Below are 24,292 nucleotides of genomic sequence, written 5' to 3' on the forward strand. Positions count from 1 at the left end.
AGCCAGTGCCTGGGTTCAGCTCACATACTAAGGACACTAGATCTTAGTTTCTATTTTTTAGCTTAATTTTAGCTTCACTTAATGACTTCTGAATGGATCGCAAAGGCAGGCTGGGAGACCGCGTTGTAAGTGGAGAACTCATTAGACATTGCTCCTGTCTTTGAACACCTTTCAACACCTGCAGAAGGGCAAAACTGTCCCCAAACAGAAAGGAATGGGGGCAAGAATGAAAACGAAGACATTTGTTAAATCAAAATAAACGAAGTGCTGAAAAATAATGGTCCCATCTGCACCTACCACTGATTCGGGGTCAGGTCTGCTGAAGAAAAGCGCGTTGCCAAAAACTGAAAGGAGAAGAACGAAATACAATCCTGGCCATTTTCCTCACCGTACACAGTCCATGCAGAAAATAATAGTAATAATAATAATACCACCAATATTTAGCACTCTCGCAATGCTTCGTAGCTTCAAACCATTGCACAAGCAGGGCCTAATCAATGAAAAGAACTTTTTCCAAGACCTGTTTGCTACTTGGTAGACACTTTTCTCTTTTATCTTATCCACTTATTTACTGACCGAGACAAATTTCTTCCTGATCTAACACCATTGACATCAGTAGAATTATGTCTGAGATCAATTTGGCTCAATGTGTTACTTCCTTAACAGATATAAGAGCCCTACAATGGTGTTGTACTTGAGCTGGAACAAAGGATTTTCACAGCATTCAGCACACAGAATGATGTGATTAAACCCTGTATCCTTTCCAGGATATCTAAAACACCATAATTATAACTGAAAAATAAACAATGTGTAATCATTTTAGTTATAATAATGCAAATTTTTAGTTTGGTACGTAGTACCTGTCACCTTTCCAGGAGGAATAAAGGGAAGTTATGGCCGGAATAAAGTTATGACCAGAATAAACTATGATCTTGTTAATAATAGAGGCTGGAGAGCCCCCTTTAAACAAGAGTCTCCTTTTGAGAAGGAACATATTCAGTAAGGTGAAAAACTCATGGCTAAGCTGAACATATTTGAGAAAGATAAACTCTAATTTAAAGCTTCCCGGTGCTGGCAAATTTGTACCTTGTTTTGGAAACTCTTCCCACCCTTATAATTAAGAAGGTGCATCTTGGCCAAGGCTGCCAGCTCTACTGCACGTTTTAGCCTCAGTGCGTATTGCTGCTGGTGGCTTCTAAGCCGAACAGAATGGTTCCTCTGCTTGCAGAGAAGCAAGATAAAGCAATTGCTACAGGTCCCTGCAGCAATTTGATGCATAATTATCTCTAAGTGCTTGAAGGGATCTCCATTTCCTCCCCTTCTAGGAGGATTGAACCAGAAAGGAGGCACAACAGGGGAGGCAGACGTGTCCTGACAGGGCCATGAAGAGCTCAACAATGCCCATGGGCCACAAAGATTTTTTTCCCCAAAAAACCATCCAGAGAGTCCCATAACTCGCCCAATGTAGACAACTCCCAGCAGCCTCCCACTTATGCTGAAAGATTTTTGCCTTCTCCATTTAGTTGCCCCCTAGAAGCTTCTAAACTGAACACAGGCACAGATCGCCAGCCCTTTAACACAAATAGGTTGAGTACAATCATAGAATCATTTTGGTTGGAAGACTATCGAGATCACTGAGTCAAACCATAACCTAAATCTAGCACTAAACCATGTCCCTAAGAAGCAAATCTATTTGTCTGTTCAACCCTCCAGGGATGGTGACTCCAGCACTGCCCTGGGCAGCCTGTTCCAATGCCCCACAGCCCTTTGGGGAAGAAATTGTTCCCCACATCCAACCTCAACCCCCCCGGCACAACTTGAGGCCGTTTCCTCTGCTCCTGGCGCTTGTTCCTGGGGAGCAGAGCCCGACCCCCCTGGCTCCAAGCTCCTTTCAGGCAGTTCAGAGATCAGAAGGTCTCCCCTCAGCTCCTGTTCTCCAGCTGAACCCCCCAGGTCCCTCAGCCGCTCCCATCACATTTGTGTTCCAGCCCTTTCCCCAGCTTCGTTGCCCATTATCACTCATTTAGTATCATCCATGAAGGTCATACTTGCTTCTGTGACTTCTTCAGATGGAAATGCAACTGCCTATCGACAGCAAAAGCCACCCCTTCAGTGGGACACCACACAGGCTCAGCGAGCTAACCTCATGCTTTTAGTGATGAAAACCATCTTCTCCTCCCTCTCCTAGAGGTGCTAAAACACGTTAGCAAATACTCTAGTACCAGGTAACAGGAGAGCAGCCCTGTTTTTCGTGGTTGGTGAGATTCCTGAGAACTGTCACAGCCTGCATCATCTGGTGACCAACAACAGGACCCAAGTGAACGGCAGAAGATGTGCCAGGGGAGGTTCAGGTTGGACATGAGGAAAAGGTTCTTCACCCAGAGGTGCTGGACACTGAACAGGCTCCCAGGGAGGGGTCACGGCCCCAACTTGACAGTGTTCAAGAAGAGACTGGACAACGTCCTCAGACACACGGGGTGACCTGTGGGGTGTCCTGTGCAGGGACAGGAGTTGGACTCCATGATTCTGGTGGGTCCCTTCCAACTCAGGATAATCTGTGATTCTGTGATTCCATGATTCTACACTCCACTTTAAAACACAACAACAGCCCAGGACCCCATGGTCAGTATAGCTGAAATCACTTTCAACAGGCAGTGGCATGTATGTACTAGTATGCTGAGATGATGGCTTAACATATTAATTAAAATTCTCTTACAGTTTCTTTTGATTTCTCCAAGTGTGTGCAGTAATCTCTTGTCTCTTCTCTTAGTCTTATATGGTATGCATAGGGACAAAAGGACGTTATTTCTTTTCTGTGCTTTACACAGCAAGGTCACAGTCCATGTCAAGTCCAGCATTCAAAACATCAATGACACCTTTTTCAGTATTTTTGTTCTACTTCTGTGCTATTTTAGCAGAAAGAAAACTGTATAGAATTTATGGAAATGTGACATTAGAACAGAATCACCTGAAGACATTTCAGCTAAAATTAACATTTTTCACTGCTCGGAAATAAAACAAAAATAGTTTCTAATTGAATCACTTCACTGAATGAACACTGGATAAAACCAAGTGGGGAACTAGTAGACAAAAAATAAGGTTAGCCATGTGTCAGGGTTGGGTTTTTTCCCAGGTAGATTTGACCTGTGTGCTGGCACATATGTATCCAAGCACAGCCACCATATATTTTTGAGCTCAGTAATAGGAACAGAAGTGTCTCCAGGCACCACATGCAGAGTCAAGGAGGCAAAGCTGGTAATTCCTTCTTGAGAACTCCAAGGATCCACGGGTTTAAAGAGCTGGTTGTGAAAGTCAATATAGACAATAAACCTCAAAAAAGATTGAAAACAAAGAGTAGGGTAGTCACAGAGTTCCAGGCTGGTTGGGGTTGAAGGGACCTCTGTAGATCCCCCAGTCCAACCCAGCTGCTCACGCAGGGTCACCAGAGCAGATCACACAGGCGGGTCCAGGCGGGTTTGAATGTCTCAGAGAAGGAGACTCCACACCCGCTCTGGGCAGCCTGGGCCAGGCTCTGGCACCTCCCAGCAAACAAGTTTCTGTTCATGTTCACATGGAGCCTCCTGGGTTTCAGTCTGTGCCCGTTGCCCCTCACCCTGGCGTTGGGCACCACTGAACAGAGTCTGGTCCATCCTCTGACACCCACCCTGAGATATTGATCCCATTGATCACATCCCTCTCAGCTTCTCTTCTCCAGCTCAACAGCCCCAGCTCTCTCAGTCTCCTCATCACAAAGATGCTCGAGACCCCTCAGCATCTTTGTGTCCCTCCCTGGACTCCCTCCAGTAATTCCTTGTCCTTCTTCAACTGGGGAGCCCAGAACTGGACCCAAACTGCAGATGGGGCCTCCCCAGGGCAGAGCAGAGGGGGAGGAACAACCTCCCTCCATCTGCTGCTCACACTCTTCCTCATGCACCCCAGGTCCCATTGGCCTCTTGGCCACAGGGCACATTGGTGACTCACGGTCACCCTGTTGTCCCCCAGAACTCCCAGGTCCTTCTCTGCAGAGCTGCTTTCCAGCAGCTCAACCCCAACCTGTGCTGGTGCCTGGGGTTGTTCCTCCCCAGCTGCAGGACAAGTCCACTTGAGTTTCTTAGTGTGAAATATTCATTAGAAAATACAACAGGCCTTGGATGACTCCCTGGCTCTATGGCCAACTGCACAACAGAACTCACCTCGAGACTCAACTGAAGAGGGCTTGTGCATTCACACTGCTAATTGGGTTTGAGTAATTGTACCATATAAAGCTTCAGCTGGGGTTGGGAATTGTCCAGGACAAGCTGCTGGTCTGGCTGTGACCGTATCAGGGACTACCAAGCATTCCAGTGGTGCAACTGATCATGTCTGCAGCTCCAAGTGGACTCTATCCAAGTCAGGCAGCTTCTCCTCCTTTTGAAGTGCAAAACCTTAGACTAAGGTCTAAGACTTAGGACCTTAGACTGGCCACTTAGTCCACACCAACAGGTTGAAGAGACCTTGATGTGGAAATGAGGTGTGCTCCTAGTGCTGTTGGTGGCCACAGTTCACATACAATTCGAATCCAGTGTAGACGAACGAGGGCAACTGTTGTAAGTATGGAGTAATAAACCACCTCCTGCTAGCAGCATCCTGTGAGAAGCACATCAGGGGAGGCTGATGCCACATGATGTGCTGCCATGAAGAATAATCCTTCCCTGCTGCCCAAGTGAAAGCCTCCAAAGGTGCATTACAGAAGCGTTCCGAAGCAATAACCATTCAGAATTAAGAAAATTAAAATCTGGTCTTTTCAGATCTCCTATGATGCCTCCGCACTTCGTTTTTTCCACATTACCATGTTTTTTCTCAATTTCCCACTTTACCTGTTGCTTTGAGCTCTACTGATGGTACAGCAGGTCGCTATGGAATACTCATTAATAAGGCAGAGAGTCAGTAAAGCAAATTAAACTCTTATAACTTAGTCCTCACAATAAATACTTCATTCCCAGACATATTGATACCCAGCTGCCATGAAATAACCTTTAGCAAAATATCATTTAACTACAGCGAGTTTTCTTTGAAACTTCTTGCACAGGTTAAGCACCAGAGTTAATGAAGCCACAATTTCCCCTCATATTTGCGAATGCCAGAAATAAAATCACGTTGAAGAAATGGATAAACAAGTTAATACAGAAAAGGTCATTGGTGATTTTTAAACACTAAATCACTAATATCTGGAAGCCGGGAGGTATATGAGGATGGAACTCCTGATGACTTTTGATGAAGTAGATTGCTAGATTAAATGCGTCCTTGGTTTCACACAACACAGTTATGTTTCAACTAGTCAAATACTTTCCCTTCATTTTCTCCCTTTTTTGATATTGTATATTGCAGGAATTTACAGAAAGACAGCTTAAATAAAATGGGAATTGGGTTCCTGAGTGAAGACTGAAATGAACCTTTAAGTGACTCAGCCAAGCAATGGTTGACACAATTCATTAAACAAAGCTAAGATCCCAGGGTCAAGGAAAGAGTGATCCACGCTCCCTCCTGCCTGAACTGTAGGAGCAGACAGGTCCCACACAAGAAGACATGATCTTGAAGTCTATGAAAACAAGCAGAACAGGCCTGTGTATCAACTGGACCTCAGTTATCTTTTGTCTGAAGCATCTTGTGTGGCTTGTGGATTATCCCTTGAGCTGTGGTGGTAAAGATCTCTGCTGCAGGCTCCAACAGATCTGCCCGAGTCCTTCTACAGGTCAGTTATGAGGGATGTTGCATCATATTACTGAGGAAGTCTCTACTGATAGAAACAGCAGATTTTCTCTCACTTTCGGTATTCAAATAAAAATCAGATAATAGTCCTTTCAGGGGCTTAGGCTTTGTAGTTTACTACTCTGATTACACGTAGAATCATAGAATCATAGAATAATTTGGGTTGGAAGGGAGCTTCAAAGCTCCCCCAGTGGCACCCCTGCCATGAGCAGGGACATCTTCACCAGCTCAGGTTGCTCAGAGCCCCATCCAGCCTGGCCTGGGATGTCTCCAGGGATGGTTCATCCACCACCTCTCTGGCCAACCTGGGCCAGGCTCTCACCACCCTCAGTGTCAAACATTTTTCCCTAGTCTGAATTTCCCCTCTTTCATTTAAAACCATCACCCCTTGTCCTATCCCAACAGGCCCTGCTCAAAAGTCCATCCCCATCTTCCTTACAGTCTCCTTTTAAGTACCAAACGGCAGTTGTACTTAGGGCATCCAACCTAACATCATGCAAACATAAAGTGATGGAGCCTATCACAGAATGGTTTGAGTTGGAAGATACTTCAAAGATCATCTCGTTCCAACCCCTGCCATGAGCAGGGACATCTTCACCAGCCCAGGTTGCTCAGAGCCCCGTCCAGCCTGGTCTTGAACATTTCCAGGGATGGAGCATCCACAGCTTCTCTGGGGAACCTGTTTTAGTGCTTCACCACCCTCGGGGGAAGAATTTCATCCTTATATCTGATCTAAACCCATCCTCTCTCAGTTTAAAGTCATTGATACCTCACGCAGAAATTTGTAGATTGGATCTTACACCTGCTCTTGTGACCTGATCATAATTTACAGCCTATCCCAACTTTACAATCACTGTATTTTTTACCAGATGAAAGCATCTTACAATTTTTTTGTCTCTTTTCAGAAGAATTGGCCTACAATGGATGTACTCAAATCCCAGCCCACAGCAAATCAGCAGCAGTTAAATTGAAAAATGACTTCCTTCATTTCTTGGCTTTACCAGTATAAGTCAGGACTCCTCAGACTGCTTAACCTCTCTTAGAAAATATTTCTTGCTGTTAATAGTTATAAACTCCTGATATTTTATGAGCCTTTTCCACCAAAAATGCATCTCGAGGCTGACCAAAAAATGTTGCAGCTTTGCTGATGATTTCACTTAATGGATGTCACTGTGTAATTGTGAGAAGTTGGGGGCTGTTCTTTTCATAATGAAATATTTCAGTATATCCAACTAAGTGGAAAAAAAAGCTGTATTTCCTTAGTGAATATTTTTCCTCTGTAAGCCTTTAAATCAGTAGCACAGTGCAGTTGTCTGCTACCGTGTGTCACACTCCCAAGGGGATTTGTATGATATTTCTGATTTTTTGTGAGCAAACCCTTTAGCTCTGGACTTCTCAAAATCCCTCTCAAAGTGTCTTTTACCATCACGGAATCCCACAATGTCAGGGGTTGGCAGGGCCCTGGAAAGCTCATCCAGTGCAATCCCCCCATGGAGCAGGAACACCCAGCTGAGGTTCCACAGGAAGGTGTCCAGGCGGGTTTGAATGTCTGCAGAGAAGGAGACTCCACAACCTCTCTGGACAGCCTGGCCAAGAGGACAGCCTCACCGAGAAGAAGTTTCCTCTCATATTTAAGTGGAACCTTTTGTGTTCCAGTTTGTACCCATTACCCCTTGTCCTATCACTGGTTGTCACCGAGAAGAGCCTGGCTCCATCCTCCTGACACTCCCCCTTTATATATCTTTAAACATTAATGAGGTGACCCCTCAGTCTCCTCTTCTCCAGCTCCAGAGCCCCAGCTCCCTCAGCCTTTCCTCACACGGGAGATGCTCCACTCCCTTCAGCATCTTGGTGGCTGCGCTGGACTCTCTGCAGCAGTTCCCTGTCCTTCTGGAACTGAGGGGCCACAACTGGACACAAGATTCCAGGTGTGGTCTCCCCAGGGCAGAGCAGAGGGGCAGGAGAACCTCTCTGACCTACTGACCACCCCCTTCTAACCCACCCCAGGTACCACTGGCCTCCTGGTCACAAGGGCCCAGTGCTGGCTCATGGACACAAACAGCCACAGGCAACTGAACGGAGTTACCACCTGTAGTAATCACTACTTCTGGGAGGACATTTCGGTAGAATGAGGCAGCTGGTCTTGTTGGGTTGGTTTGTGATTGGTTGTTGCTGTGTTTGGTTTTGGTTTTTAAGTTTGGGTTGTTTTTTTCCTTTCTAGTGTCTCCAAAGTAAAACCAAAGTGCAAGAAAACCCCAGCAGTCATAATAACAAGTGAGCCCTTTGGTAACATCATCTTTTTCACAACTACACCATGTTCTCACGCCTACAATGAGAAGCAGGTTCCTGCTGCATCTTCTGTTTTCAGACACAGGGACGCGGTGAACATCACATGGAGTCTCTTCTGGAAATGAAGGTCCTTTGGGAACTTAGTGCAGGCTCCAGGTCAGAAGATTTTGTCTTTGATTTATTCTGTAATGGCTCTTTCAACCTCTGGGGCTATCACATTTTCGTCTTATACATATCTTTAATAAAACCAGGAGATGAGAAAGACAGAAACAACACATCTCAGCGGAATACAATTCAAACAAAGTTGTTAATAATAAATAATGTATTTAGTATTTATAGTGCTATTCCTACCTAAGCCTGTGATTACAGGCAACGCCGCGATAAACAGATAAAAGAGAAGAGCAGTGAGGCTATTAGGATTTTAAATTTGCCACAAGGCACAATCAGATATCTAAATAATAAATATCAGTTTAATTTCTTCAAGGCTGAATCAGCCATGATATTAACACTGAGAAGTCAAGTTCTGGAATGGAAACATAAACCCAACCTTGATTAAAGATGCAGCAGAACTCCCTAAGCAGAGGGACCACCATCCGTTGCGGACACGGAGCTTTTTGGTTTTGGGGCAATATTTATTCTGCCTTTTATTTTTAAACCATAGATCTATAGAATACTTCTCTGTATCCTGGCACACTAAGGTACGATGAAGTTTTCTTGACCAACAAGAAGCTTCTCTGTCAAAAAAGAACCTGTCAGCCATGTCAACAGAGACAATTTTCTAGGTAGACCTGCAATGCAGCACGTAACTGAGATTCAATGCGTCTGTTGTATTTCTTGTTGCCAAGGCTTTAACGTTGCAGCAGCATCTGCTGTCACCTTTCCAAATGATGTTCCTTTGAAGTGAAATGGGTAGATTCGTTTTATTTCATGACTTAGCAATTGCATCGAGGGCAAAGTGGAGTTCATAGGGTTATACCAAAGTTTAGTTAGTCTTGTAACTACAGAAACACAATGTATTCTGTGGCCTAGGTAACAGGAATTATGTGTTTTCTACAATATCCTGTTCTTCAACTGCTAAAAAACTATACAAAACACTAATATCCACAGTAAATGACATTAACTTTGATCAATAGTTTTGTACTTTGACTGGTTGACCTTTCCTTCCTTCCTTACAGGTAAACCAGTGTGGCAGAGTACAAACCCCACTCTCTCCCCCTCCCTCCTTCAGTATGGAAGGAATAGACACAGCTCCTCTCTCTGCTGTTTGAGGCCGACAGCTTCTTTTGTTTGGCCCCAGAGCCCCTTGGCCAGGGCCGTTAAGAAGGGAGCACCAAGGTGCCAGGGAGCCGCTGGGCACCCACGGCCAGTGTGGGGATGTTTGGAAGCTTCAGGGACACCCACAGCCAGGGTGGGGGTGCAGAGAAGCTTCTGGAATGCTCGCAGTCAGATCTGATCAGGCTATAAAAATGAGACTCTCGTCGAGACGTGCCCCTTGTGCGCAACCTCTCGGAGCACGAGCGAGATGCTGCCGCTGAGAGCCCCTCCCGGGATGGAGACTCCGCTTGCCTTGCCGCCATGGGTGTGAGTAAAATTAACCCTCGCAGGATTGCGAGTGTATCTACTTTCCGTGCACATTTGCACGTGTATTTCTACTTTCCCTGCACATTTGCACGCGTATTTTCCACGCTCAATACGAGTACGTGTATAAATTAATACTCGCAGAATCGTGGGTGTATTTTCCTCTCGTGCTTCCACATAAGCACGTGTAATATTCCGTGCACATTTGCACGTGTATTTCTCCTCGCAGGATTGCGAGTGTATTGTAAATTTACCCTCGCAGAATCGCGAGTGTACACTTTCTGTACTCAATACAAGTACGTGTATCCCTTTAAAAACATCCCACACTGTGTTCAGGCAAGTGTGGACTCTTCCCGGACTCAGGGACGGCTCCGGTATTGTTTGGGTGAAGCCACGTGCATGCACCCTGTGGACGTCCTGTTGTATTAGTTGCTGTCCCTTAATAACTTTCCTCAACTGATATCCGAACCTGTATTCAAGTCACTTTTGGAGTACTAAAACCCTGTTTCTCACCAGTTTAACACCAGTTGTTTTGGACTCTGTTGTCCCTTAAATTAACCTCGGGGTGCATCCGTGACAACTAGGCAAAAAAAAGGGGAGAGGTGGAGCAATTGGGCAATGGTATCAAAGCACGTTGCACAGATGAAGAGCGCAATGAACTCTGATAGTCTTAACAGAATCTCTAAGTCATTAAAATTCCTATATCCTGTTCTTATATGGAAAAAAAAAGAACAAACGAAGGCACAACAGGAATCTATTCTCTTGACAGCAATTTAATAATAAAAGAAAATGTTCTGAGTCATTCTCATTACTGTTTGGAAACTTTAGTCTTGAGGACTTAACTTAGTTTCTGTTCATGAAAACCTTCAGATCCCTTTAAAAACTACAGAAAGTTAAGGGAATATTTGGAGTTTAATTATACATTTAAACAGTTTGGAGAGTCAGACCCAGTTTGGAATAGTGTTGTGACGTCTAAATGAAGGCCTTTTCAAGCAATATAAGACACAGTTTCAATATACTGATAGCTTGTCATAGGATATTCATCTGTATTTTTGAAGAATGGGAAGCCTTCGAAGGAAATATTTTGCCACATGACATTTTTGCTGTATTGCTATTAAAAACTCATAAAAATGCTAGCCAGATTTTCTGGTTTTGGCTTCAATGATCGTGCTGTTCATGCAGAAGTATGTCAAATAAACCCCACATCACGGAGTCAAGCCCTCCGTTCTTAAGGCAAAAGCATCCAAAACATCAACCTGCTGTTGACTTTGTGGGTTGTCTTGCCTTCTTCTTATAGTATAACTAACATGATGTTGAGATAGAATTAACTTTGTAAATCACAGAATCACAGAATGGACTGGGTTGGAAAAGCCCTCAGAGATCATCAAGTCCAAGCCCTGGTCCAACTCCAGTCCATTGACCAGATCATGGCACTAAGTGCCATGGCCAATCTCAGTTGAAAAATCGCCAGGGCCGGTGAGTCCAGCACCTCCCTGGGCAGCCATTCCAATGCTGACCACTCTCTCTGCACAGAATTGCTTTCTCATCTCCAGCCTCAATTTCCCCTGGCAGAGTTGAAGCCCATGCCCCCTTGTCCTATTGCTGACTGCCTGGGAGAAGAGCCCAATCCCCCCCTGGCTAGAACTGCCCTTCAGGTCGTTCTAGAGAGTGCTGAGCTCACCTCTAAGCCTCCTCTTCTCCAGACTGAACAAGCCCAGCTCCCTCAGCCTCTCCCCACAGGGCTTGTGCTCAAGTCCCTTCCCCAGTCTTGTTGCTCTTCTCTGGACCCGCTCCAGCACTTCAATCTCTTTCCTGAGCTGAGGGGCCCAGAACTGAACACAATACTCCAGGTGTGGCCTCCCCAATGCAGAGTACAGGGGAAGGATGACTGCCCTTGTCCTGCTGACCATGCTGGTTTGGATACAGGACAGGACCCACTGACCAAAGGGATCGGAGGTAATAGAGAAAGAAATTAATTTTGCCCTTCTCTACCTTCTTCCATCAGCTATTTTGACGTCTTCCAGATGACACTTGGAAGCCCAGACATATTAAGGAGAACTGGGACGGGAGATGGGACTAGATGATCTTTTGAGGTCCCTTCCAATCCCAAACATACTGTGATACTGTGATACTGTGAACTCCTATGTAGAAGAATCAAAAGAATAATTGGTATGCAAGATGCAAGACCAACCCTCAGAAAAACGTGGGTTTGCTGCATAAGAAACAAGAAACAACTTCACAATCAAGTGTTTTATGTAACTCAATGCAGAAACTAAGTCCATGTAGCATACTGTTATATTGCATTGTTAATTATAGAGCAATGTGACTTGTCTACAAGAGAAAATGCTTCAGAAAGCTACTGAGAGTTGACTAGATCATTTAAATAGCTAAATATACTGTTATGTTCACTAAGCCTCCTAACTAATATTGGATAATAAACAGGCACATTCATCTATTTTTCTGACACTACAGTCATTGAAGTTAAAGAAAAAAACCTGAAACAAAATAAAATTACCTGTTTGGATGTTACCAACTCGAACCATAAGCCTATAAACCGCACTGTTTTTAAGGAAATCATCGTTAGCTGCATATTTCAGATGGTAATTGTGCATAACCCGTTTATGAATAACAACAGCGGTGTTTTTAGCTTCTGATTTCAGTGCCACTTGAGCTATGCAGATTTCCAAAAGCTGATGAATATACAGATAAACAGAATTGTTCTGAACATCTGTAAGCAAAATATGAAAAGCTGTTTCATACTGAATGAACATCCTGGGTTGTCTCCTGCTGGCCAAAATCGCTGTATTTATGCACTGAAAATAGCTCAAAATCCTTCACGCACACCAGAATGCTTTTTCAGATTTGTATTTGCATGGTTGTCACCGTAAAATGTAAAAATAATTTTCTAGCGCTGTATTCATAAGCTTCAAAGTAAATCAATTATCCCTTAAATGTCAATTAAGCAAGGCAATACCCTATCAACTGACTGAAGAATCTTCAATAACCGGTCCCACATGTGAACAGGGTAACGCTGAGCTGACCCTTCAAGCAGAATCATGACTGTCCTACCTCCCCAAGGGAGAGGTGAACAACGCTGCTCTTCCTCTGAGCCTGGTTTAAGTTTTCAGGGGCATCAACACAGCGTCATAACAGCTCAGCCACCACCTGAGTGCTGTAAGAGGAGCCTTCCAGTACCTAAAGGGGACCTACAAGAAAGCTGCAGAGGGACTTTTACCAAGGGCATGTAGTGATAGGACAAGGGGTGATGGCTTTAAACTGAAAGAGGGGAGATTTAGATTAGATACAAGGAAGAAATTCTTCCCCATGAGGGTGGTGAGGCACTGGAACAGGCTGCCCTGAGAAGCTGTGGATGCTCCGCCCCTGGAAATGTTCAAGGTCAGGCTGGATGGGGCTCTGAGCAACCTGGGCTGGGTGAAGATGTCCCTGCCACGACAGGGCTTGGACTGGATGAACTTTAAGGTCCCTTCCAACCCAAACCATTTTGTGATTCTATGAAAGAGGTCCCACCTCAAATCCTGGGGTCAGTTTTGGGCCCCTCACAACAAGAAAGGCCTTGAGGTGCTGGAGTGAGTGGAGAGAAGGGAACGGAGCTGGTGAGGGGCTGGAGCACAAGTGTGATGGGAGCGGCTGAGGGACCTGGGGGGTTCAGCTGGAGAACAGGAGCTGAGGGGAGACCTTCTGATCTCTGAACTGCCTGAAAGGAGCTTGGAGCCAGGGGGGTCGGGCTCTGCTCCCCAGGAACAAGCGCCAGGAGCAGAGGAAACGGCCTCAAGTTGCACCAGGGGAGGTTGAGGTTGGATGTGGGGAACAATTTCTTCCCCAAAGGGCTGTGGGGCATTGGAACAGGCTGCCCAGGGCAGTGCTGGAGTCACCATCCCTGGAGGGGCTTAAAAGACATGTAGATGAGGTTCTCAGGGACATGGGTTAGTTCCAGTGTTGGGTTAATGGTTGGACTTGATGATTTTAAGGGTCTCTTCCAACCAAAACGATTCTATGATTCTATACTTCTATGATTTAGATTAGGTATAAGCAAGAAACTTCTTAAAATGGGGTGGTAAGAAACTGGAACAGGCTGCCCAGAGTAGTCGTGGATGTCCCGTCATAATAAGTGTTCAAGGTCAGGTTGAATAGGGCTTTGAGCAACTTGATCTAGTGAAACACAACGTTGCCCACAGCAGGGAGGGTCCGAACTAGATGATCCCTAAAGGGTCCTTCTAACCCAAACCATTCTACATTTCTGTGATATATAACATGCATGGATCAGATGACAGACACACAATCAAGAACAGTTCATGTCTCCACGAATATCCAAGAACAAGAGACTGGAATATCTCATCCTCAGCAGGCACACACTGAGCTGCCTCTGCAACAGGTAGGCAGAGCACAGGTGTGTAAGTCAACAGTGCATGGCCCACATCTCTATCTCCAATAGAAGCACGGATCGTGAACATACGTATAGATACATTATATCTGAATTTGCTCTTCACATATAGGCCTTCAGTTACTTTTGTGCTGTCTAAGGGTGCCTGGGTCATCCACAAAAAACTGTCAGACACGACTATAGCGTGGCACATAGGATATTCTCAGACATCTCGAATGCCATGAAATCCTGCATTTAGGCAACTGAATCAAAAAAACTCACCATTGGTTAATAAGTTTTGAGCAACCTTAGCATGGGGAAAAAGAGTAAACAGACTCTATTTTGCCTGAGATGTAGCGAACCATGTCCTTTAGAAGAAGTGCTAAATGTTTCATCCAAAGAATTGTTGCTTTTTTTGTTTGTGCCAGAAAGGCGCTGGACTCGAATAACTTCCCTGCAAAGATTGTCAGGACTGCATTGGCTGGAAGCAAAGCCCAAAGTCTTGCCAAGTGGAGACTGTATTGATGTCTCTGATGTTCTTTCTACGGCTGCATTTAGAGGACATGACTGTTTTTACCGTAGACGTGATCTTGCCAGAAAAGATGAATAAGAAAGTGGTAATCGCACAGTGTAAAACTGAAGTCGACGATTTCATAAGAACTGTTCTTCCCAGTTAAAACTGTGGCAACTAGTTTGATCAATGGGGTAGAGCCCAGTTGGAGGCCTGGATCTAGTGGAGTGTTCAAGGGTCAGTGCTGGGGCCGGTATTATTCAATATATTCATCAATGACTTGGATGAGGGAATAGAGTGACTGTCAGCAAGTTTGCTGGTGACACCAAGCTGGGAGGAGTGGCTGACACTGGAAGCTGTGCTGCCATCAGAGACCTGGACAGGCTGGAGAGTTGGGCGGGGAAAAATGTAACGAAATAGAACAAGGGCAAGTGTAGAGTCTTGAATGTGGGCAGGAACAACCCCAGGTTCCAGTGTAAGCTGGGCAATGACCTATTAGAGAGCAGTGTAGGGGAAAGGGACCTGGGGGTCCTGGGGACAGCAGGGTGAGCATGAGCCAGCACTAGGCCCTTGTGGCCAGGAAGGCCAATGGTACCTGGGGTGGGTTAGAAGGGGGTGGTCAGTAGGTCAGAGAGGTTCTCCTGCCCCTCTGCTCTGCCCTGGGGAGACCACACCTGGAATCTTGTGTCCAGTTGTGGCCCCTCAGTTCCAGAAGGACAGGGAACTGCTGCAGAGAGACCAGTGCAGAGCAACCAGTGACAGGACAAGGGGTAATGGGTGCAAACTGGAACACAGGAGGTTCCACTTGAAGATCAGAAGAAACTTGTTTGGGGTGAGGGTGTCAGAGCCTGGCCCAGGCTGCCCAGGGAGGTTGTGGAGTCTCCTTCTCTGCAGACATTCAAACCCGCCTGGACACCTTCCTGTGGAACCTCAGCTGGGTGTTCCTGCTCCATGGGGGGATTGCACTGGATGAGCTTTCCAGGTCCCTTCCAACTCCTGACATTCTTTGATTTTGTGAACTAGAAGCAGTCGGATGGCAATAGCTGAGCTCTCTTTACAATAAGTATGTTAAGTGAGTTCAAAGACAAAAAAAAAAAAAAAAAATTCAGAATAGAATAGGGGTAGAGGAAGCCAAGTAGGAAACGAGTATCATGGGGAATTCAGTAAATTCTCCGACTCGGTTCAGCTGCACAACTGGGTACAGAAGCGTGTACTACATGCATGTCCCATTTATCTTTGCACAGACAATGCTATGAAACACGTGCTTATGCTTCTGGGTATCTCCAAGAAAACAAATCCTCTAGTGTCCAGCATCTGGAGTCATATAACCATCTGTAATGCATATGTGTATAAAAACAAGCACTAGAAAAATAACCTCAGCTGTGTTTTTGCACTACAAATCCAACTAGAAAAGCTATCAGAAAATAAACTTGAAAGATTTTTCCTGTTTCTTTATGCCAGGACTCTTATTATTTAATGACCGTTTTGCTTTTTGCTCGTTATTGATAAAATACAACACAGAAATAAAATAGCTACAAAAAGCCTTCAAAGTATCTCAATCAAACATAAAGCTCACAATACTCTTGGTGTACTAGAACCATGAGTGAAGCTGTGCTACACATCTTCATTTATATAAGCAATCTAATTATTTAACATTAAACAGAGTGGGCGATAACTACCAGACAAGTTTTGGATCACATATGCTTATAAAAATTGCACATAGTGCAGGCAAATGATGGAAATCCAAAATACGAGAGGGCCAAAGTATTAGGAAGAAATGGATCATTTGGATAAATAAGAAGGATCGTTGATCTTTCCATAAATGATGCTTCTCATTTTTTGCTATGTTTTTCAGGAGTTCTGGTTATCTACGCATCAGTTATTGCTAAAGGCATGGCAGCCCTTTTTTTATTCAATACATTTTAAAATTAAACATTAAACATTTTCACGTGCAGGGCCATGCCTACTGTTACATATTCCCACAAGAAATTCTCCCCAATCTATATGTTTTCTTTAGCATTTATAAGACAATTTGTAATCAGTACAGTATCATGTGTAAAATTGAGGTATTTGGACAATGCTCTTAATAAGAATTTCCTTTAACAACAACATCAGCCAGTTGTCTACCAGTGGTTCTATGTTATAGATAACAGAAACTGTACTGGGGTATTAGGGTTGTAGAGGATTAGTATAAGAGTGCAGCGAAAAATAAACGCAAGGGTTTGGTGTGGAAATCAGAGGATGCTGTGCATTGAACTGTATAAAAAAATAACAAATTATTAATAATAATAACAAAAATGAGAAGTTTAGACTTCTCCATTAGGCCTCTGGGTTATGTGGAAAGAAAAAGAATGTGTGGGTGTTTTCTTCTTGCTCAGAGTCTTTGTACGTATATGACTTTATTAATTACTAGGGGCTAACAATGGGACGGGCACACCATTGACTTCATTACAGTTTAGGATGCGAGGCCAATACCAGGGTTGACTAAATACCAAATCTCTTCAGTTGCCGCAGTCACTCTTCATCGTCACCCATAATCTGACAGGATTCTGCTCACAATCCTTCAAAACCAAAGACAAAGACTTACCTGAGCAGACCTCTTTGTAGGTAGGATTTGGAGTGTATCCTCCCGCGTAACCCACTTGAGTGGAGTAAACTCCATTCTGCCTCCAAAACTGCCTCTCGGCTCCCCAGAAACAGCCCATACCTGGATATTACAGAAAGTACAGAGCGTTATGTCAAAATTCGCTCGATACTCAATCAGTCATTTGGACATAAATTGATACGGGTGACAGTGGAAGTGACATCTATAGCCAGCACATGATGGTCAAACGTTTCCCAAGGTTATGCATGGAGTAACTGTACTGTGAAATCCGTTCTGCATCAGAGCGCAACTCAAATCAAGCTTTATTTGTGCTTCTGAATATTAACATGTCACAGAGGACAAACCCTATAAAGGTTCAAAGGCCCAAACAAGGAGAATTCTGATGCATATTAAAAAAAAAATGTTACTTAAAAGGCAATTGCACTATTTGTACAGCACCATTTTTGCTTTGGTTGATTAGCAAGCTGTCAAAACACAATAATTTGTATTAATGGCAATGAGTTAATTAATCTTCTGTTTTGAAGCATACACAGTCTTAAAAGGTGGCAGTAATAATGGATTAAATTATATGCTATATAGGGGGAAAAATGCTTTGGTTTAGCAATTTCTGCATGGCCATATTTGATGTTCAGACAAAATTTTGGTGTGGTCAATGATCAAAGGACATCGGGCTGTCAACAGATGTAAATTAGCAAAACTCTCCTGGCAACAGGAATCAAGCACATTGTGTGAAAGCCAAGGGGAAGGAACAAACAGGACTTACATTCAAATTTAAATAGTTAAAAGGCTTTAGCGACAATTTGGAGGACTCTCTAAAGCAGATGCATGTCATATGACATGTTATGACTGTGAGCCAGCACCGGGCCCTTGTGGCCAGGAAGGCCAATGGCACCTGGGGTGGGTTAGAAGGGGGTGGTCAGTAGGTCAGAGAGGTTCTCCTGCCCCTCTGCTCTGCCCTGGGGAGACCACACCTGGAATCTTGTGTCCAGTTGTGGCCCCTCAGTTCCAGAAGGACAGGGAACTGCTGCAGAGAGTCCAGCGCAGCCACCAAGATGCTGAAGGGAGTGGAGCATCTCCCGTGTGAGGAAAGGCTGAGGGAGCTGGGGCTCTGGAGCTGGAGGATACTGAGGGGTCACCTCATTAATGTTTACAGATATATAAAGGGTGAGTGTCAGGAGGATGGAGCCAGGCTCTTCTCGGTGACAACCAGTGATAGGACAAGGGGCAATGGGTTCAAACTGGAACACAGGAGGTTCCACTCAAATATGAGAAGAAAATTCTTCGCGGTGAGGGTGTCAGAGCCTGGCCCAGGCTGCCCAGGGAGGTTGTGGAGTCTCCTTCTCTGCAGACATTCAAACCCGCCTGGACACCTTCCTGTGGAACCTCAGCTGGGTGTTCCTGCTCCATGGGGGGATTGCACTGGATGAGCTTTCCAGGTCCCTTCCAACCCCTGACTTTCTGGGATTCTGTGATATACACTGTAGTGTTGTTTAGCTTATCCCTGATTATGGGTGATGCATTTTGGCTTTCAGCAACAACGTATTTCCTTCTATTAATCCTTTACTAAAGCATTGAAATAAAACGTTGTAAAAATAAGATAAATATTAAATACACTAAAAAATCCACGATGGGTTTTCTATTGACAACACTAGAGACATGACAAGTTAAAAAAATCACAGAAATGTCCCTTCAATGTACAACTAGAAGAACAAAGCAGTCCCTTTTATCAACTCTGACGGCTCACAAGCGCATATTCTTTCTTTGAAACTTGAGATTAGCTTCAAATTCAATAAACTTATGTTGCCGGACTCCTGTCTTTGCAGTTGTAATGCGCCAAAATTAAAGAGTAATGACCCAGATTTCTCTTTCTAATTCAGGTGCTCAAACAAGACACATAAATTAGGAGCCCAGCCCGCTCTTGGCGACCATGGAAAGAGGTCGGCATCTCCTGAGGACAATTGAGCCACAGAAGATATACATTGCTCATCAAATTACAGCCATTCTCCCTTGACTACAGAGAGGGTGACGGCGGTTAGACTTGAGTTCCTCCGCTAAATTAGGCTGGTGGCAAACTGCTGTGGGATCTCTCTTGAAACCCCCTCACATTTTTGCAGAAAGAACAATCAGGAAAAATTATTTGAGAAATTTTTCAGGCATTCACACATCGCCTATCTAATGGTGATTTAAATTGGAGTGTATTTCTGTACCTGAAGTCACTAATTTATGTCAAGTAAGTCCAAGATGTTCTCCAATAATTATGCCTCTCGGTCTAGGCAATGGATAAAGGGTGAGACAGTTTTCACACATCACTCTGTCTGTGTTGCACAGCACAAATGTCACATGTGTTGTCATTGTCCAAATCGAGAGCATAACTAGAGAACCTGACAACCAATGACAGGACAAGGGGCAACGGGTACAAACTGGAACAGGGGAGGATCCACTTAAATTTGAGAAGAAACTTGTTCCCGGTGAGGGTGTCAGAGCCTGGCCCAGGCTGCCCAGGGAGGTTGTGGAGTCTCCTTCTCTGCAGACATTCAAACCCGCCTGGACACCTTCCTGTGGAACCTCAGCTGGTCAGTTTTGGACCCCTCACACCAAGAAAGGCCTTGAGGTGCTGGAGCATGTGGAGAGAAGGGAACGGAGCTGGTGAGACGCTGGAGCACAAGTGTGATGGGAGCGGCTGAGGGACCTGGGGGGTTCCGCTGGAGAACAGGAGCTGAGGGGAGACCTTCTGATCTCTGAACTGCCTGAAAGGAGCTTGGAGCCAGGGGGGTCGGGCTCTGCTCCCCCGGAACAAGCGCCAGGAGCAGAGGAAACGGCCTCAAGTTGCACCAGGGGAGGTTGAGGTTGGATGTGGGGAACAATTTCTTCCCCAAAGGGATGTGGGGCATTGGAACAGGCTGCCCAGGGCAGTGCTGGAGTCACCATCCCTGGAGGGTTGGACAGACGGACATGAGGTTCTCAGGACATGGAGCAGTGCCCACGGTGGGGTAACGGTTGGACTCTGTGGCCTTGAGGGTCTTTTTCAACCAACATGATTCTGTGATTCTAAGAACATGTACAAGGGCACAGTCCATGCCCACATCTCATCCCAAGCTGGGTCACAGATGACAGGGAGCCCAGAGCAGTGAGCTGGGAAGTTCTCCTTGGTTCACTGGGAGGACAGCCTTGGAGCTCCTGGTTTAGATCCAGCCTTCGAGTCTAACCAAATAATTGCTTAGAACTATATTTTTATCCATGTTTCTCACACGTACACGTAAAACTGCATGTGAACACAGGTACAGCTGCAAGTTCCCTGTAAAAATACCATATGCCCCTGACAAAATCCTGTTTGCGGTACATTCAAATGATGTGAGGCACACCGTTAATACTCATTAACAATACTTTAACATGGAGGGTATGCAAATTCTTGGACTTTTTTACACCGTAACAAAGTTCAGAAGCAAACACAAAAATACACGGTTTTGGGTATGAAGGCAAATTCCAGTTAAAATAAAACCCTTGAGCTCCATCAATCCTGACTGCAGTTCTTTACTCCTCATGCCCAGCCATTGAGATGTAAGGAAATTTTGACTACATCTTCATACTCCTTTTCCACGAGGATATTTGAGGCATTACACAATTAAACTCTGATGAAGAATCTATTTGAAAAGCGCATCTGATTTTGCTGAAGTCAACACAGAAAACATAATTTTAAAAAATCACGACTGGGACAATTGTTTAATTACATGAAAGGCCTGTTGTATATCAAGTCTACAACAGATTCCTATAAAAAATCTATTTCCATTCCATTTCCAGATAGTGTAAAGTGAGGAACATAGATTTCCATGGCCATCCATGCTCTAACAGACACTGTTCCTCCTGGTAATCACAATTTATTCTATTTAAATTTGGTGTTTAGATAAGCAAGCCCAAAGGAGGATGGAGGCAGGACCCATTTAAATCTCATCTATCTTAAATTTAGATATTTAGCTACACAACACTGCCCAGTTATTCTGCCTGGTTTTAGCACTGTCGAAACATGGTGGTCTCAGAAATCATTGGGTTCTTCTCTACTTCCCAGAACAGTGTCCACTAAAACACATTATCTTGAAAACAATGGGCACCTTTCAGTAGTTTTCTGGTGGTTGGATTTAGGTAGAGAGAAGAAGAGGGAATTGGAATTCAGATAGAAGCAGGCAAACTTGGGCTATATTAGACCACTTCCCAAGGTGCCTTTAATTTGTTTTGTGGGTTTTGTTAGATCCTAAGCCTGTGTCTATGCGTGAGATGCCGAAAATAAACCTCAGCCCAACACTAAAACTCAGTGCTGTGCATCCTCAGTATTACAAGGGAAGTTGGAGCTCCAGCTGCCCAAAATCCCAGTTGGTTTTGCAGCAGGTGATGCCAAGACCCTCCAAGAAAGGGTCAAAAAAGTCAACTATAAAAGCCAATTTATCGAAGTAACGCTGGTTGGACAAGCATGCTGAGGGTTGGGGAATGAGCTTCTTCATCTACACCAAGGAACAGTACAGACCTAATTTTATTCCCAAAACATATTCCACATGTGAGTGTGAAGAGTGACCCAAATTTAAGGACACAACCCAAATTCAAGTCTGAGTTCGCATACAGGCCCAACTTTGAATACGCAGTAGAAATGCTCATTCTTTCCTATTTACTTCAATAAATTTTAATGCTAAATAAACCCCTAACTATCTGAAATTACCCATCATCTGGGTAGAGCTCACCGACTGTCCTTGATCAATAATTATTAGTTAGGATACTCTCATTGATCGCTCTCTCACCTGTTGATTCGGCCTAGTGACCTACATCCTCATCATGGTTTCTTCCACTTTTCCTTCTCCACAACCAGTTTATGTCTAAATCCACTCTGCCCTCCTTGCTCTGAGAGACAGACATTTGACTCTTTTGGTGAAATATTCCTATAGTTTCGCTGATATCTTGTACAAAAAATAAACCCTCACATCCATGAGAAGAGATAAAATCGAAATCTTTGTCATAATAGAAAAACCTGCTAGTAAAGGGACCTAATTTACAACAATCCAACACTAAATTGCTTTCTGCAGCATTAATACATTCGGCGGTTGGTGTTTGTTAAACTGCTAAAGTGGTGCCACATTCTATGGGGAAATTGTCACAAGGAGAGGAATATTAACAATAAAACCCCACGTAATATTCCGGACTTAAGACACATCAGCTCATGGAATGTCTGGTCTTCAGAGCACCGGATGCCTTAAGCCATGTTTAATGGGAACAATGATTAGCAAAATAGGGAAATAATCTCAGTTCAAGACTTCGCATGCCCTCGTAGTACAAAAAAAGTATCTTTTCCCTAATTATCACAGAATCACAGAATGGACTGGCTTGGAAAAGACCTCAGAGATCATCCAGTCCAACCCTTGGTCCAACTCCAGTCCACTAAGTGCCATGGCCAATCTCAGTTTCAAAACCTCCAGGGCCGGTGAGTCCAGCACCTCCATTACTCCAGTAAGAAAATGGAAGAAATCAATAATTTAAAACACTTAGAAGGAAAAGAAAATCAAACCAGTAAAATACGGCAGGTAAAGAAACATAAATAAGCCAGACGTAATTTGAAACTAGAAAACATGGATGTGATTTTAAACTGTTCATGCACTAATCCCCAGTACTGGTGAGTGCAGCTTTAGAGTTGGACAGAATTCCACAGACATTTCTAAGAGAAACAAAAAGCAAAGGAAATGTGAGGGAACATACTCATGTGGAATATAATGGATATTGCACTGTTTAAGTACTGAAGATATTTGTCACTTTTTAATTGCTAATTTGTAAACCAAAAACTATTATTTTAGTGATGGGTTTTGACTGATTTAATTGGAATTTCAAAAGACATTTGAAGATTCTTTTTGCGTTTGAACTTCGAAAACAAACAATCAAATCTTTAAAGGTTCATTCATCCCTATAAATAATAGTTTGGGGATAAATGCTAGCACCTCTATTCCCTTCTAGCACCCACATCCATTTTCTCAAACTCTTTCTATATCCACACACACATGCATCTTCTGGACAACCCTCTTTGTACCCAGTCTTATGAAGGAACGTGTGTTTCCACAGGCAACCCAGATCGTTTGCAGATTCGTAACAAACAGTCAGCAGAAGCTGAAGGATTTTCCTAAAACAATGAAAGCAAATTGTGACTCTGATAAGAGAGAGAAGCCTCCCTTTGTTGATCCTTCATAGTTCTGGAATATTCCAAGAGAATAATCGAAGCCCAGGTGTTGACTTTCTAGTGAGATAAATAGCTTTAAAGATTACGTTAACCATATTGACTAGGTGGCCATTGACTGCAACAGCTTATGCATTCAAGCATTAATTTAGTTACCTAAATGGAGAAATTTGGGGTGATTTGAGATGCTTTAAGGTATCCAAGACATCTACCCACACAAGGCTGAGATGACAAAGGACTAAGGAGAGACAAGTGCCCTTCTTGCAAGGCGTCTTGAGGCCAAGCAAAATGTTCCCGAACATCTCAAATGTAACTTTTTGCGTATTTTAGGGCAAGATAAACAAGCCCATAATATCATATGCAGATATTACACAAAGCTGAAAGTCTTTGAATCTGCAGTTGAATCAAATCCCCCAAAACACTGTGATTTGTGTCTGATAATTGCCGATTTCTTATCTTCAACTATGAAGAGAATAGTATGACCAGCCCAGTTGTAGAAGTCTATGCTGAAGCATAACCTAGACGAATCCTAGGCAAAATTACTAATTACAAAGTTATCTATCTTCATAATAATGTCTGTAGCTCAGTTCAAGAAGGACAGGGAACTGCTGGAGAGGATCCAGCGTAGGGCAACAAAGATGATTAAGGGAGTGGAGCATCTCCCTTATGAGGAAAGGCTGAGGGAGCTGGGTCTCTTTTGTTTGGAGAAGAGGAGACTGAGGAGTGACCTCATTAATGTTTATAAATATATAAAGGGGGAGTGCCACAAGGATGGAGCCAGGCTCTTCAAGGTGGCAAACAATGATAGGACAAGGGGTAATGGGATCAAGCTGGAACACAAGAGGTTCCACTTAGAGATGAGAAGAAACTTGTTGGGGGTGAGGGTGGCAGAGACCCTTAAGACTGAGTCCAACTATAACCTAAATCTAGCACTAAACCATGTCCCTAAGAGCTTCATCTATATGTTTACTATACAAC

At 44.0% G+C, this 24,292-nt stretch overlaps 1 protein-coding gene across 4 annotated transcripts in view; it reads right to left on the bottom strand.

Annotated features, from left to right (window-relative positions):
* Positions 1-24,292, bottom strand: part of MSRA (methionine sulfoxide reductase A) — a 291,902-nt gene that overhangs the window by 147,585 nt on the left and 120,025 nt on the right. For all 4 annotated transcript variants that reach the window (XM_065835518.2, XM_065835520.2, XM_071807150.1 and 1 more), the window contains exon 3: positions 17,095-17,214. In XM_065835518.2, the coding sequence (XP_065691590.2) occupies positions 17,095-17,214 (120 nt within the window). The remainder of the gene's footprint in view (positions 1-17,094; positions 17,215-24,292) is intronic.

This window comes from Patagioenas fasciata, chromosome 3 (genome assembly GCF_037038585.1).
Source record: "Patagioenas fasciata isolate bPatFas1 chromosome 3, bPatFas1.hap1, whole genome shotgun sequence".
NCBI classification, from domain to species: Eukaryota; Metazoa; Chordata; class Aves; order Columbiformes; family Columbidae; genus Patagioenas; species Patagioenas fasciata.